This window comes from Pogoniulus pusillus, chromosome 6 (genome assembly GCF_015220805.1).
Source record: "Pogoniulus pusillus isolate bPogPus1 chromosome 6, bPogPus1.pri, whole genome shotgun sequence".
Lineage (NCBI taxonomy): Eukaryota > Metazoa > Chordata > Aves > Piciformes > Lybiidae > Pogoniulus > Pogoniulus pusillus.
In genome coordinates this window covers 24,203,246-24,219,024 of record NC_087269.1, presented here as the reverse complement: position 1 = coordinate 24,219,024, position 15,779 = coordinate 24,203,246, and the positions used below count along the sequence as shown (strand labels likewise).

The following is a 15,779-nucleotide window of genomic DNA, read 5'->3' as shown; positions in this document are numbered from 1 at the left end:
ATCATTAAAACCTGAGGCTTGTCTGCCTGCTTTTTGAGATGCCAAGCATGCAGGGAGGGTGCCGCGCACATCCGAGCCTGGGCACCCTGCCTGCCCTACCCTCCCTGCCTGCCCGCAGCTCTATCACTCACCTGGCAGCACTCCTGCAAAGCAGCAGCTCACCTTCTGCTGCTGCCAAAGGGATAGAGTCATGGAGTCAGAGAATGGTAGGGGTTGGATCACTGAGTCCAGCCCCCCTGCCAAAGCAGAGTCACCCAGAGCAGGTCACACAGGAACACATCCAGATAGGGCTTGAGAGTCTGCCAAGGAGGAGACTCCACAACCTCTCTGGGTAGCCTGCTCCAGGCCTCTGGCAGCCTCACACCAAACAAGTCCCTCCTCAGGTTGAGGTGGAACATCCTGGCTTCCATTTTGTGCGCATTGCTGCTTGTCCAGTCACAGGACACCATTGAAAAGAGCCTGGCCCCTTCTTCTTGCCTCCCACCCTTCAGATCTTTATAAACATTGCTCAGATCCCCTCTGGAGCTGCTCTTCTTCAGACTCAACAGCCCCAGGGCTCTCAGCCTTTACTCACAGGAGAGGTGTTCCAGTCCTTCCATCATCCTCATAGCCTCCACTGGACTCTCTCCAGTGTCTCTGTTGAACTGGGAACCTCAAAACTGGACACAGTATTCCAGGTGTGGTCTTACCAGGGGAGAGCAGAGGGTGGAGATAACGTCCCTTGACCTGCTGCCCACACTCTTGTTCATGCACCCTGGAAGACCATTTGCTTTGGCCAAAAGGGCACGTTGCTGCCCCATGGATTACTTATTGTCCACTGTGAGTCTCAGATCCTTCTCCATAGAGCTAAGGCATTGGCAGCAGGAGCCCTCTGAGCAGAGGCAAATGCTGCTGGTGTTCAGCCAGACATCCACCCCACCCTCCAGCACAGCACCCAGCTGCCCCAGTTCACTGCGGTGCCTCAGGCAGGTTCATAAAGCATTTGCCTTTCTCTCCTTAGATTGATCCCAGTGGAGATCTTCCCCTTGTACAGAGAGCAAGGAGGTAACAACAGGGTTTTTGTTGTGCTCTATTTCCATCAGGTGTCAACCAACGTGGTGTACCAAGCCCACCATGTCAGCAGGAGTAAGAGAGGCCAGGTGGTTGGTACCAGGGCTGGATTTCGAGGCTGCACGATCTGGCTAACAGGTACTTACCATCAGAGTGTGAATCAGTGTCACAGAACAACAGGACTTGGAAGTGATCATCCAGTCCAAACCCCCTGCCAGGGCAGGTCACACAGGAACACATCCGAGTGGCTTTGAATGTCTCCAGAGGAGACTCCACAACCTCTCTGGGCAGCCTGCTGCAGGCCTCCAGCACCCTCACAGGGACAAAGTTTCCCCTCCTGTTCCTGGGGCACCTCCTTTGCTCCAGCTGGCACCAGTGCCCCTTTTGGTGTCCTTAGCCACCCCTGAGCAGAGCCTGGCTGTGTCCTCCTGACACTGCCCTGCACATCTTCAGCACAGCACTGAGGGCAGCCCTCAGGCTCCTCTGCTGCCAGCTCCCAGCCCCAGTTCCCTCAGCCTGACCTCGCAGGAGATGTTCACTGCCTGCAGCATCAGTGGCCTCATGTCTGAAATACTTTCCCTGCAGGAGTGTGGCTGGCAGGTGGGGCTGTGGGACCTGCAGCCTCCTGAACTGGGGATCCTGTGGGATCCGCCGAGCCGTGGTGCTGGTGCAGCAGGATGTTGTGTCTGGCAGCTGCTGCCCATACCTGACGTTTTCATGGATTCCACAGCTGCTATCGGGCTCCTTCCAACATGTCACAAGCCCTAAAGGTCACACTTATTTATCCCAAGTGTGTGGCTGAGGAGGACTTGGCTAAAATCCAGCCAGGTTCTTGGCGCTGAAATCTCCCCAGGGTTGTCCAGAGCAGCATGCAGATGCTGTCAGTCTCTATCTGTGGGAAGGTTATTAGGACACCTGAATTTGCTGTGAACAGCACAGGACACTCACAAGAGACATGGACCTGCTGGAGAGGGTCTAGAGTAGGGCTGCAGAGATGGTCAGGGGGTAGAGAACCTCTGCTGTGAAGACAGGCTGGGAGAGTTGGGGCTGTTCAGACTAGAGAAGAGAAAGCTCCAGGGAGACCTTAGAGCTGCATTTCAGCATCTGCAGGGGACCTGCAGGCAGAGTGGGGAGGCACTGTTCAGAAGCACCTGTGGGGATAGGCTGAGGGACAATGGTTTGGAAGTGGAGCAGGGCAGATGTAGGTTGGACATCAGGAGGGAGTTGTGTCCAGTGAGGGTGAGAGAGACTGGCATAGGCTGCCCATGGCTGTAGTTGAGGCCATTCATGGGGGTGTTCAGGTGAGCAACTTGGACTAGTTGGAGGTGTCCCTGCCTGTGGCAGGGGTTTGGAACTGGATGATATTAAGGTCACTTCCAACCCGAACCATTCTGTGACTTAAGGCACCCTTTAAAGCTTCTTCTTTTCTCTGGGATCCATGTACCCACCACTGCCCAGCAAGAGGCCAACTTCTGCACCCTGCACCTGCACTCTTTGGACCTTGACTCTGAGCCTGACTTCTGTGTCTTTCTGCCAGGCCTCTCGGGAGCTGGCAAGACAACCATCGGCTTTGCTCTGGAGGAGTACCTGGTGTCTCACGGCATCCCATGTTACTCCCTGGACGGGGACAACGTTCGCCACGGCTTGAACAAGAACCTGGGCTTCTCGGACGTGGACCGCGAGGAGAACATCCGGCGCATCGCCGAGGTGGCTCGGCTCTTCGCCGACGCCGGCCTGCTCTGCATCACCAGCTTCATTTCCCCCTTCTCTAAGGTAAGCTCCTGCAGCCTGCGCTGCACTGCACAGACTGCACAGAGTGGCTGCTCTGAGAAGACAGAGAAAGCAGCTCAAGCTCGGCCAGCAGTCTGCCCAGGTGGCCAAGAAGGGCACCAGCAGCCTGGCGGGGATCAGCAGTGGTGTGGCCAGCAGGATCAGGGCATGGATTGTGCCCCTGTGCTGGGCACTGGTGAAGCCACAGCTTGAGTGCTGCATTCAGTTTTGAGGCCCTGACTTCCAGAAGGACATTGAGGGGCTGGACAATGAGGGCACCAAAGGTGGGGAAGGGTTTGGAGAAGAGGGCTGGGGAGGAGCATCTGAGGGAGCTGAGGGTGTGCAGTGTGGAGGAGGCTGAGGGCAGAACTCATTGCTCTCTACAGCTCCCTGAGAGGAGGCTGCAGTGAGCTTGGGGTAGGGCTCTGCTGCCTAAGGAACAAGTGACAGGATGAGAGGAAATGAACAGGGGAGGTTTAGTTTGGAACAATTTCTTCACTGAAAGATTGGTTAAGACCTGGCCCAGGCTGCTCGGGGCTCAGCCCTAGGGAGATCTCAAAGCCAGGTAGCTGTGGTGCTGAGGGACATGTGTTAGCAGTGACCTGGCAGTTCTCAGCTAATGGTTGGACTCCATGACCTTAAAAGGTCTTTTCCAGCCTCACTGATTCTGTGATTCTATCAAAAAGCTGAAAGAGACCAAAGAAGTAGATTTTAAAAGATCCAAAATGGAAGTGAATTGCAGAAGGGAGTTGCTGAAGCCACCTGGGGATGAGTGCACGTCGAATGCAGGTGCAGCATGTCGCAGGGAGGCTGCCGCCGCAGTCTGGAGGTCTGACTTTCCTCTCTTTCTGCTGGCAGGATCGCCAGAACGCACGGAAGATTCATGAGGCAGCAGGGCTGCCTTTCTTTGAGATCTTTGTGGATGCTCCTCTCAACATCTGCGAGAGCAGAGATGTGAAGGGCCTCTACAAAAAGGCAAGAGCTGGAGAGATCAAAGGTATGCAGGAGTCAGCTCTGCGCACAGAGCTGGGCTGCTCGAGGCTCTCTGTGATGCACAAGGGTGTCCTAGTTCCCCAGTTCTCCTGTCACGAGTCACGCTTCCAGTGCCCACTCTGGCTGGATGCCCTTTGGTTGGTGGCACCTGGCTACAGCAGGACTACTGCATTACATAAATATACTTTGGCAACTCAGTCAGCAGTGCAGAGGCCACAGTTTGAGTGCTGGGGGCAGTTTTGGGGGCCTGACTTCCAGAAGGACATTGAGGGGCTGGGGCAGGTCCAGAGAAGGGGAAAGCTGGGTAAGGGTCTGGAGAAGAGGGCTAGGGAGGAGCAGTTGAAGGAGCTGAGGGTGTTCAGTGTGGAGAAGAGAAGGCTGAGGGGACACCTTCTGATCCTCAACAGCTCCCTGAAAGGAAGCTGCAGTGTGGTGAGGGTCGGGCTCTCTTCTCCCTAGTAAGGAGTGACAAGACAAGAGGAAATGGCTTCAAGTTGCCCCGGGGGAGGCTTAGGTTGGATATGAGAAGAAACTTCTTCCCTGAAAGAGTTTTCAGCCACTGGCACAGGTTGCTCAGGGAGGTGGTTGACTTTCCATGCCTGGAGGTGTTTCAAAGCTGCAGAGCTGTGGTGCTGAGGGCCATGGCTTAGCCCTAGCCTTGGCAGTGCTGGCTGAGTGGTTGGACTGGGTGCTCTGCAAAGTCTGTCTTAAGCAGCATGGTTCTGTCTGCTGTGATTGTAGGATTCACTGGGATTGACTCAGAGTATGAGAAGCCAGAATCTCCTGAGCTGGTGCTGAAGACCAATGTTGCATCAGTGTCTGAGTGCATTCAGCAGGTTGTGGAGCTCCTCCAAAAACAAGTAGGTCACTTTTATACCTCAACCAGCTTGTAAACCTGATTTCCAGCACTGAGTTTTCCTGCACAATCCTTACAACCACTGCCTGTCTCTCCTCTAGAACATTGTGCCCTGGAGCTCAACTAAGGATGTTCTGGAGCTGTTTGTACCTGAGAATGAGCTGGACAGAGTCCGAGCTGAGGCAGAGACGCTGCCATGTGTAGAGATCACTGAGGTATTGTGCTGAAGGTGGGAGGCTTCAATGGGGTTGCTGCTAGAGGTGATTGTATTCTGCTGGTGGCTGTGTCCTTCTGTGGAGGCAGTTTGTAGAGAGCTGAAGCATGATCCTCAGCCACCTTCTGCCCTGCATATCCACCATGTGCTGTAGCAAGCCAAGGCCTCCAACCTCTGTCACTGTGTGACTACAGCCATGCAAGCAGTTGTGCTATCCACACACCTGAGCCTGGCTTAAATAGACACCCCAAAGCCACCTCGCCTGTGGCCTTCTCCCTATGCAGACACTGGAAGAGACAGGAGGGGAGGGAAGGGCAGCTGTGAAGCTGCCTGGTGCTGGTGCCAGCAGTGCCTTTGGGTTTGTTTTGCAGCTGGATCTGCAGTGGGTGCAGGTGCTGAGCGAAGGCTGGGCCACGCCGCTGACTGGCTTCATGCGTGAGGCTGAGTACCTGCAAGTCCTCCACTTTGGCACCCTGCTCAACGGTATGGACCAACAGCTCCTGCTGGGCCGCCATGGGGCTGGGGCTGGCAGCCCCGCAGGAACCTTCCCCTGCCGTCACAGATGGCTCACACAATGCACTGGGTTGGAGGGGACCCTCAAAGGGCATCTTGGCCAATCTCCCAGCAGGCAACAGGGACACGTCCAAGCAGAGCAGGCTGCACAGGGACACACCCAGGCTAATCTTGAATGTCTCCAGGGATGGCCTCAAGCACAGTCCTGGGCAGCCTGTTCCTGCCTCTCCTCACACACTGTGCACAACTCCCTCCTGGTGTCCAACCTGCATCTGCCCTGCTCCACTTCCAAACCATTGCCCTCAGCCTATCCCCACAGGCCCTTCTGAACAGTCCCTCCCCAGCCTGACTGCAGCCCCTTCAGGTACTGGAAGGCTGCTCTAAGGTCTCACCAGAGTCTTCTCTTCTATGGGTTGAACAGCCCCAACTCTCCCAGCCTGTCCCCACAAGGGAGCTTCTCCAGCCTCTCATCTCCATGGCCTCCTCTGGAGCCTCTCCAGCAGCTCCAGGTCCTTCTTGTGCTGGGGGCCCCAGAGCTGGAGGCAGTGCTGCAGGTGGGATCTGAGCAGAGCAAAAGGGCAGAATCCCTGTCTTCCTTTCCTCTTACTTGGTAAACACAAGGTCTTGGAAAGGGCCACAATAGTCAGGAAGCCATGCTCTGAAACAACCAAAGGATGTCAAAGATGGCAGAGCTCACAGTGCTATGGCCAAGGCATTCGACATGGTGTTTGGTGCCCATCAAACATTTCAGGAGACATTATGGAGTTCTTCTCATGCTTGTGTATCCCAGGGTACATAAGGATGCAAACCCAAGGCTGCTGTGCTGAGTTTGAGGTGGGAGACGGCAGAGACGTTCCTTGGCAAGAGGACTAGGCTCTGACTGCCTCTCTGCTGCACTCTGCTGAGACCCACCTGCAGTGGTGGGTTCTCCTCTGGAGTCCTCAGCACAGACAGGGACCTGTTGGAGAAGGGCCAGAGGAGGCCATGGCAGTGCTGGCAGGGCTGGCAGGGCTCTGCTGTGAGGCCAGGCTGGCAGAGTTGGGAAGGCTTCTGGAGGACTTGTAGTGCTTCAGAGGGCCCAGCAGAAAGCTGGGGACAGACTCACTGCAGGAGCACTGGACTAGATGACCTCAGAAGTCCTTCCATGATAAACATCTTATGATTAGCACCGTTGGAGGTGCTTCGTCCCTGGAAAAAGCAGGGGGCATTGAGGCAGGGGTTGCCTACAGCTAAGACCAGGTTATCCTGACAGATACTCCTGTCCCATTGCTCAGCTGAAGATGCTGTTGCTGTGACTTCCCATGCAGTCAGGCCATTCTCTTTGGCTTCTGTAGACCTGCTGGCAACCTCCAGCCTCTGGAATTTGGGATCTTGGTGTACAAGTCTCTTTGAGTCTTGCCCTCCTTCTAGAGCATCCCATGGTCACTCAGAGCAGTGACTTGCTGCTGTTGCCAGGAGCTGTGTGGAGGTTTGGGGGGGTTTCTCCTTCCATCCACATCTTCTCCTTTCAGAGCTGTAGCCATTCCGCTCCAGGCTGGTGAGCAAACAGTGCTCAGAAGCACACGGTCTTGTTATCAGGGCCCCAGCTGTGGTCTTTGAGCTGCCTGTTGTGCCTGGCAGGGTCACAGAGCTGCCCTGTAATGACCATATTGCTTCAGAGCTCTGCACTTTGTGCTAGAGACTACTCTCAGAGAGCATCTTGGTTTGGGGTGCCCCCCCCAACCCGTTGACTTCACTGAGCACAGCTCTTCTGGAGTTCTCGGATATATGGAGCTCCACAGGGTCAAGGACAAAGCCCAAGACACTAGCTTTTGGGAGTGAATGAACTCTGCAGAGCAAGATCTTTGTGGCAGAGGGCATCAACATCAGTCCCTGGTCCACCTTGTCTCCACAGAGACCAAACATCTGCATGGTCAGGCTGCAGGATGGCATCTGGGTAGGAAGGAGAATGTCCCTGGGATGCTTGGACAAGCTTTGAAAGGAAAGAGAATTTCAATCTCATGGAGAATTTCAGTCTCATGAAATTGAGCCTGGGCTGTGGTGTTGCTAAAGAGGGCTTTGAAGCTAGTCTGTGACTCTGATTCTTTCCAGAGCTGGTCCAACCCTTTTGCCCAGGTGTGCAAGGGATAATTTTGGCCTGGAAGAGTCATGCACAAATTAGTGCTCCTCTCACCTGAACTTCAAGCACTGCATCTGACCCTGATAGCACCAGGTGTTGGATGGCTGAGTTGCTCTGCAGAGAGCCACGATGGCCACCAGGAGGGAAGATGGATCTGTGCCTTCCAAGGCAGCAGGGGGGGTGCAGAGTCTCCAGTGGAGATCTTAAATGGGAGTCTTTGCTTCTGGAAGTGGCCCATTATGACCTTGCCTGTGTTTATGTCCTCCCAGGAAGGAGTCGCTCTGTAGCTGGTATGTACAGATCTGCTCGGAGGTTGGGTGGAAATTACTATTGGGGCTGGGCTGTGGTTTTGTTTATAAAGTGATTTTTGGGGATTTGCAAAACCAAATCAAGACAACCACCCTCCCTTTGTGATTCAGTGCCATGACAAACCTTGTGTTACCACCACCAAAACCCCACTTCCCTTCTCTGGAGTGATTTCTGGGGGTTCCCTTTGCCTCTTGTCCTTGGAAAGGGAGCTCCAGCATCATTATCTGAGTTTCCTAGTTCAGCTTTTCCTGTGCTGGTTTGATGGGCTGATCACTGCTTAATCTGATTTCAGTGTCTGGAGTTTGATCCTGAGTGGCTCCCACTTGATCCTGGTTCTGATTATTCATGAAGGGGCTTGTAAATTCCTGCCCAGCTGATTGGTATCAACAATCAAGAGGAAAAAAAAAAGACCCCAAAACACCCAGATCCAGATCACAGATCACAACAAATCAAAGCAGTGATTGGTTTGTTCATGTTTGGGAATGGAAACCCAGAGGGGAGATGGGTTCTGCCACAGGAATTCCAAGATGAGCAAGGAGAAATGAGAGGAGCTTAGTGGGAAATGATGGGAGTGAGAATAAACCCAAGGTGACTTCCAGGTGTTTAGGGACAGCCTGAGAAGTTGCACATGCAAGTGTGGGCTTGCTGTATGCAGAGATAGAGAGGAGGAGCACTGTGGAGATATCCAGGAGGAAATAAAGCCTTGGGTCTTGGTCAACAGCTGGCTAAAGATGAGACAGGATGTGCCCAGGTGGCCAAGAGGGCCACCAGCAGCCTGGCCTGGATCAGCAATGGTGTGGCCAGCAGGAGCAGGGCAGGGATTGTGCCCCTATGCTGGGCACTGCTGAGGCCACAGCTTGAGTGCTGGGGTCAGTTTTGGGCTCCTGACTGCAAGAAGGACATTGAGAGTCTGGAGCAGGTGCAGAGAAGGGCAAGAAAGGTGGGGAAGGGTCTAGAGAAGAGGGCTGGGGAGGAGCATCTGAGGGAGCTGGGGGTGTGCAGTGTGGAGAAGAGGAGGCTGAGGGCAGAGCTCATTGCTCTCTACAGCTCCTTGAGAGGAGGCTGCAGTGAGGTGGAGGTTGGGCTCTCTGCTCCCTTAGTAAGGAGTGACAGGCAGAGCAAAGCCTCTCCTGATGTCGCTGTGCAAACAGGGGGCACTGAGTGCATTTCCAGGACTATTGGTGGGTGCCTGAGCAGTCCTGGCAGGTTTGGCTCTGCAGAGGCAGGTTTTGTGCCTCTGAGCATGACTCGCTGCTCAAGGCTGTAGGACCTTCAAACCCTCTTCCCCCTCTGTTGGCAGACGGCGTGGTGAACCTGAGTGTGCCCATTGTGCTGCCCATCTGCACGGAGGACAAGGAGCGGCTGCAAGGCTGCGCAGCGCTGGCGCTGAGCTGGGCGGGCCGCAGGGTGGCTGTCCTCAGGCACCCCGAGTTCTACGAACACAGGAAGGAGGAGCGCTGTGCCCGCATTTGGGGCACCACCTGCACCAAGCATCCCCACATCAAAGTAGGTTTGCACCCCCCAGGGGCGACAGGGAAACCTGCCCAGGACTGGGAAATGTGGCTGGGGGATCACGGCATCAATCGCAGTGTGGTAGGGGTTGGAAAGGACCCCCAGAGATCACCCAGTCCAAGCCCCCTGCCAGAGCAGGGGCACCTAGGGCAGGGCATGCAGGAACATGTCCAGGTTGGCTTTGAAAGTCTCCAGAGAAGGAGACTCCACAATCTCTCTTGGCAAATGCTATGGGGTGGAGAATGACACCAAGTTGGGGGGGAGACTCTGCAGAGACGCTTGGGTGGGTTGGATCTATAGGGCAGTGTCCCTGGGATGAGCTTCAACGAGGTCAAGTGCCAGGTCCTGCACCTGGCTCACAACAACTCCTTGGAGAGCCACAGGCTTGGGGCAGTGTAGCTGGAAAGCTGCCTGCAGAAAAAGGACCTGGGGGTGCTGATCAGCAGGAGCCAGCAGTGTGCCCAGCTGGCCAAGAAAGCCACTGGCATCGAGGCTGGGATCAGAACTGCTGTGGCCAGCAGGGGCAAGGAGGTGATTGTCCCCCTGTGCTTGGCATTGCTGAGGCCACACCTCCAGTGCTGTGCCCAGTTCTGGGCACTCAGTACAAGGGGGATGTGGAGATGCTAGAGCCAGTGCAGAGGAGGGCAAGGAAGCTGGAAAGGGCCTGGAGAGTCAATCTGATGAGAAGCCACCAAAGGAGCTGTGGCTGCTTGGTGTGGAGAAGAGGAGGCTGGCTAAGGGCAGACCTCATGACTCTCTACAGCTCCCTGAAAGGAGGCTGTAGAGAGGTTGATGCTGGTCTCTGCTCACAGGTGATTAGAACAAGAGGGAATGGCCTCAAGCTGCAGCAAGGAGGGTTAGGCTGGGCATCAGGGAAAGGTTCTTCACAGTAAGAGTGGTCAGGCAGTGGCACAGGCTGCCCAGGAAGATGGTGGAGTCACCACCACTGGAGGTATTTAGAGGTCGTTTGGATGTAGTGTTTGAAGCTATGGTGTAGGGGTGAAGCTTGCAGAGTTGGACTTGGTGATCCTGAGGGTCTTTTCCAGTCTGAAGGATTCTGTGATTCTATGAGCTGAACAGTCACACAGCTGTGGGGGCTGTAGGTGTCCCTGCTTCTCTGCAAGCCCAGCTCCTGGCTGGGAGCCACCCTGTCCCTTGCAGGCAGGAGTGCTCAAAGCTTATGAGTTAGTGCTATGCATGCTGCTTGTCAAGAGCAAGAAGCAGAAGGTGAAAGGAGAGTGAGCCTGCTGCTGAAGAGCTGCTCTTTCTCTCCACTCAGCTTCTCTGCTGTGCCCACACATACCTTTGTAACTCCACCAGCGCCTTAGCCCCCAAAGCTTTCTGGCATTTGGGATGTGCTGGTCTCAGTGGTGCCACCACCAAGCACCAATACTGCAGGTCACTGCCTCCTGCTCCTTCTGGCTATATTTTAGTCCTCAGTTTGGCTGCTTCCTGCAGCCAACAAGGGCACCATGTTTTGATGGCTGATCTCTTCCCACCTTGTCTCTGGCAGCTCAAAGAACTTCATTCCTTGGTAAGGGAGAGCCTCAGGTTACACTGAGCTGGCTGAACCTGAATTCATTCTGTTTTCCTACGTTTCAGTTATGCAGCAGCAGTTGCTCACCTTGCAGCAGGCTTTGCTACTCCTGAGTATTCCCAGGAGGAAAGAGCAAAGTGTGAGGTGGAGGTCTTGTGCTACAACTGGGTTGGAGATTAGGAAGTGATGGTGGGGAAACATCGGCACAGGTTGCCCAGGGAGGTTGTGGCTGCCCCCTCCCTGGAGGTGCTGAAGGCCAGGCTGGATGAGGCCTTGAGCAAGCTGGGCTGGTGGGAGGTGTCTTTGCCCATGGAAGGGCCTTGGAACTGGATGAGCTTTAAGGTCTCTTCCAACCCAACCCATTCTGTGACTCTATGATCGTAGACTTCCAGCTGCTGGGTGCATGTGGTAGGGACTGGATAGCTGATTCCGTGCTTCAAAGGGTTGTACTGCTTATGATGTTCAACTAACATAGGCACTGTAAGAATGGCTCCCACCTACAGTGTGCTGAGAGAAAAGGGAGGGTGACCCTGCAAGGGAAGGTCACCCTGGGAGGGAAGATCACCCTGCAAGGGAAGATGACCCTGGGAGAGAAGATCACCCTGCAAGGGAAGGTCACCCTGGGAGGAAAGATCACCCTACAACCACTTCTGAAAAGAGCCAGGGACAGGCTAAAGGAGATATTCTGCTGTTCTGTAACATGGGTATGGTTCCCAGATGGTGATGGAGAGTGGAGACTGGCTGGTTGGTGGAGACCTGCAGGTGCTGGAGAAGATCAAGTGGAATGATGGGCTGGACCAGTACCGCCTCAGCCCGCTGGCTCTGAAGCAGAAGTTCAGAGAGATGAGTGCTGGTGAGTGCCCTGGGTGACAGCAGCAGTGACAGGGCTCTCCCTGACCTCTCTGGCACCAGGACATCTGTGTATGCTGTGGCTGCTTGCTCTCAAACTCACAGAACCTGCCAGATGACTTCTGGGTGCTTCCAAAATGGGTGAGCAGGAGGAGGGCCGTGGGTCAAACCACAAGAAGTGACATGAACTCCCTGTGGTTAAGGGCAGTGCTTGAGGTGGTCCTCACCAAGCAGAGCATTGGGAAGCACTGAGCCTCCTGCTTGTGTCCTCCCTGGCAGGACATGGAATCACAGAATCCCAGCATCATGGGGAGCATCCAGCTCAACCCCACTGTTAAAGCAGGGCACCCACAGCAGCTTGCCCAGGAGCACAATGACAGGGAGGGGCTGGAAGCTCCAGAGTCCAGGGCAGGCTGCAGAGCTGCTGAGGGGCCTGGAGCAGCTCTGTGAGCAGCAAAGGCTGAGAGCCCTGGGGCTGAGAGCCTGCAGAAGAGCAGCCCCAGAGGGCAGCTGAGCAATGCTCAGCAAGAGCTAAAGGACCTGTGAGGGGCAAGAGACTGGGACCAGATTCTTGTCAGTGGTGCCTAGGGCCAGACCAAGGGGCAGTGGGCACCAAATGGAAGCCAGAAGGAGGAGAAAGCTGTTTGGTGTGAGGGTGCTGGAGCCCTAGAGTGGGCTGCCCAGAGAGGTTGTAGAGAGCTGGTCTGGAGAGCTTCCAAACCTCCCAGGCATTGTGCTCCTGGGCAAGCAGCTGTGGGTGCCCTGCTTTAGCAGCGAGCTTGGGCTGGATGCTCTCCAGAGGTCCCTTCCAAGCCTTCTCATGCTGGGGCCCTGTGCACATAACTGCAATGCCAGGCTCTGATGGGCAGTGCCCGCCTGTGACCCTCTGGCTGTCTCCCTCGCAGATGCTGTCTTTGCGTTCCAGCTGCGCAACCCCGTGCACAACGGGCACGCCCTGCTGATGCAGGACACTCGTCGCCAGCTGCTGCAGAGGGGCTACACCAACCCCGTTCTGCTGCTGCACCCCCTGGGAGGCTGGACCAAGGACGACGACGTTCCTCTGGAGTGGCGGATGAAGCAGCACTCGGCAGTGCTAGAGGAGAACGTCCTGGACCCCAGCTCCACCATCGTTGCCATCTTCCCTTCTCCCATGCTCTACGCTGGGCCCACGGAGGTAATGCTGCCTTTGGCTGCTCACTGTGACAACGGCTGAAGCCTGCCTTCCTTCCTTCCCTTCCTTCCTAAATTCCCTCCTTCCAAATTCCTTTCTTCCTTTCAAATTCCTCCCCAGCTTCTACCTCCCCCTCCACCTCCTGCCTCCCTCCTTCCTTATCTGCTGCTGCCCTGCGTGCTGCAGGGATGCAGCAGTGCCACGCTGATGCGGGCTGCACTGTGCCCTCTCTGCAGGTGCAGTGGCACTGCCGTGCCCGCATGATTGCTGGTGCCAACTTCTACATCGTGGGGCGCGACCCTGCAGGCATGCCCCACCCTGAGACCAAGAAGGACCTCTACGAGCCCATGCACGGAGGGAAGGTCCTCAGCATGGCTCCAGGCCTGACCTCTGTGGAGATCATCCCCTTCCGGGTGGCAGCCTACAACAAAGTGAAGAGGGCCATGGACTTCTATGACCCCAAGAGGTAAGGCAGGCAGCAGCCTCCTGCCTCTTCCCTTCTGGCCTCCTCTAGCTTTGCAGCACTCCATGGGAGAAGGAACAGCAACTGCTCTTCCTCTGCAGAAGCAGAATAGGCCAAGGTCTGTCACAGCCACTTGCTGTCCCCTCTGACAGCTGGACCTATGGCACAGATGGGCTGCATGACACTAAAGATGAGTTGAGGGTAGGAAACTTAAGGGTAGAGAGGCTCTGCAGAGGGACCTGCCCAGGCTGGAGCCATGGGATGAGGCTCAATGAACCCAGGGCTGGGTCCTACACTTGGGTCACAACACCCCTACGAATGCTCCAGGCTTGGGGCAGAGGGGCTGGAAACTGACCAGCAGAGAAAGACCTGGGGACAGTCATCAACAACCAGTGTGTGCCTGGGTGGTCAAGGCCACCAGCATCCTGGACTGAATCAGCAGTGGTGTGGCCAGCAGGGCAGGGTTTGTGCCCCTGAACTGGGTGCTGGTAAAGCCACAGCTTGAGTATTTGGTTCAGTTTTGGGCCCCTCACTCCCAGAAGGACAAGAAGAGGCTGGAGCAGGTTGCCTCCCTGCCTACCTTCCTGCCTGCCTCCCAACCTGCCTGCCTGGGAAGGCTCTGGAGAAGAGGGCTGAAGAGAAGCAGCTGAGGGAGCTGGGGGTGTGCAGTGTGGAGAAGAGGAGGCTGAGGGCAGAGCTCATTGCTCTCTACAGCTCCCTGAGAGGAGGCTGCAGCCAGGTGGGGGTTGGGCTCTGCTCTCTAGGAACAAGTGACAGGACAAGAGGAAGTGGCCCCAAGTTGCCGCAGAGGAGGTTTAGGTTGGATGTGAGAAGAAACTTCCCTGGGAGAGTTCTCACCTGCTTGCCCAGGCTGCCCAGGGCAGTGATGGAGTCCGCAACCCTGGAGGTGTTTCCCAGAGGCAGAGCTGTGGTTCAGGGCTAGGTCCAGTCTTGGTAGAGTTAGAGAGTGATTGGACTGGATGATCTGAAAGACATTTGGCAACCAAAACAGTTCTGTGGTTCTGTGATTCTGTGATCTCTAAGAAGCATACTTTGGGCACCAAATGCCAGTGCAGACAGAGCTTCTGGCAGCTGGAGAGGCCTGGCTCCAGCTCCTCTTGAAAGGGGAATCCCTTTGCTGCTGCTCAGAAGGCCACGTCTGAAGCCCCAGACTGGTGCTGCCCATGCTGGGAGGGTTCTGTCCACAGGGTGTTTTTTGTCCTGGCCGAAGTGCTGCTCTGGGTCCCTCAGGCCAGTGGTGCTGATGTGCCCTGTATCTCTATCCTCCAGGCATGACGACTTTGACTTCATCTCAGGAACACGCATGAGGAAGTTGGCTCGTGAAGGTGAGAACCCACCCGATGGCTTCATGGCCCCCAAGGCTTGGAAGGTGCTGACCCAGTACTACCAGTCCCTGGAGAAGAACTAACTGCTGCTGCTGCCTGCCCACACCTGGATTAAGAGTGAGCCATGATTGGTTGAGCCCCCACAACACAGATCAGCTACTTCCCCTGCTTTGGCCTTCTCCGCCAGGGTCACTAATTGCAAACACTTGGAGCCTGCTCCGGCCCCCCTTGGAGCTGCCGGGAGTGCCCCCGTGGAGCTGGAAGGGCAGCAGGGCCCTTCATCCTCAGCTGAGTCTGGCTGCAGGAGGCCCAGCACAGCCTTGAGAAGGGCCAGCTGGATCATTCTGGGGCCATGCCCCAGACTCTGGTGCAAAGCTGGCACCTCAGCACCCGGGTAAAGCCCTGTTTGTCCTCTTCCTGGAGCAGAAATGAAGCAGTGCCTGTCCTCCACCCCTCTCCTGGTGCTGCCTGAGGCAGGGGCAGGGTGGGAGAGGGAGCCAGGCCCTAGATGCTGGGACCCAGAGGCTGCCCTCCAGCTCGTGCCTTTAGCAGAGGGATGTTTTTAAGACCCTCTAATTGATAGGATTTTTTTAAATCAGCCTTGACACCTCCAGTTCCTGGTGGCTCAGACATCTGCTTGCTCTTCGTCCTTGCTGCTTCCTCCGTGGCCTCTCCAGTCCAAACCAAAGCTGGGTGGAGCACTGCTGGTGCTCCAAGGTCAGCTTTCCACGGCAACTCTGCCGTGGCAACCCCTGCACTTGCTGTCTGCAAGGGATGCTGGTGCCAGGCCAGAGCCAGTGGGCATGCTGCTCCCAGCTCTAGTGGTGGGAAGCTCCAGCAGACCTTCCCTCCTGGAGTGGGTTTTTTTTTTTCCCCTCAGCATAGATTTGTGTCTTTTCTGCTGACTGTCAGCTCCAACAGGGCTGGGCAGAGTGACTCAACACTGTAGCTTTCCCTGGCCCTGACTGGGTTCTTGCTCGGAGCAAGTCCTGCTGCGACTGCCATGAGTCTTGCTGGTGGCCAAGGTCTGGGCCAGCACCCCACACACCTGGGTGGGCACCAGCTGCAGGCATAAGG

At 55.8% G+C, this 15,779-nt stretch overlaps 1 protein-coding gene across 1 annotated transcript in view; it reads left to right on the top strand.

Moving 5' to 3' along the window:
• The window catches only part of PAPSS2 (3'-phosphoadenosine 5'-phosphosulfate synthase 2), a 35,859-nt gene extending 20,291 nt beyond the window's left edge, over positions 1 to 15,568 (top strand). The window contains exons 2-12 of the mRNA XM_064144992.1: positions 1,083 to 1,188; positions 2,588 to 2,823; positions 3,679 to 3,817; positions 4,555 to 4,673; positions 4,771 to 4,884; positions 5,255 to 5,411; positions 9,125 to 9,330; positions 11,591 to 11,726; positions 12,628 to 12,896; positions 13,130 to 13,359; positions 14,647 to 15,568. Of these exons, the coding sequence (XP_064001062.1) occupies positions 1,083 to 1,188; positions 2,588 to 2,823; positions 3,679 to 3,817; positions 4,555 to 4,673; positions 4,771 to 4,884; positions 5,255 to 5,411; positions 9,125 to 9,330; positions 11,591 to 11,726; positions 12,628 to 12,896; positions 13,130 to 13,359; positions 14,647 to 14,785 (1,851 nt within the window). The 3' untranslated portion in view covers positions 14,786 to 15,568. The remainder of the gene's footprint in view (positions 1 to 1,082; positions 1,189 to 2,587; positions 2,824 to 3,678; positions 3,818 to 4,554; positions 4,674 to 4,770; positions 4,885 to 5,254; positions 5,412 to 9,124; positions 9,331 to 11,590; positions 11,727 to 12,627; positions 12,897 to 13,129; positions 13,360 to 14,646) is intronic.
• The last annotated feature ends 211 nt before the right edge of the window (positions 15,569 to 15,779 follow it).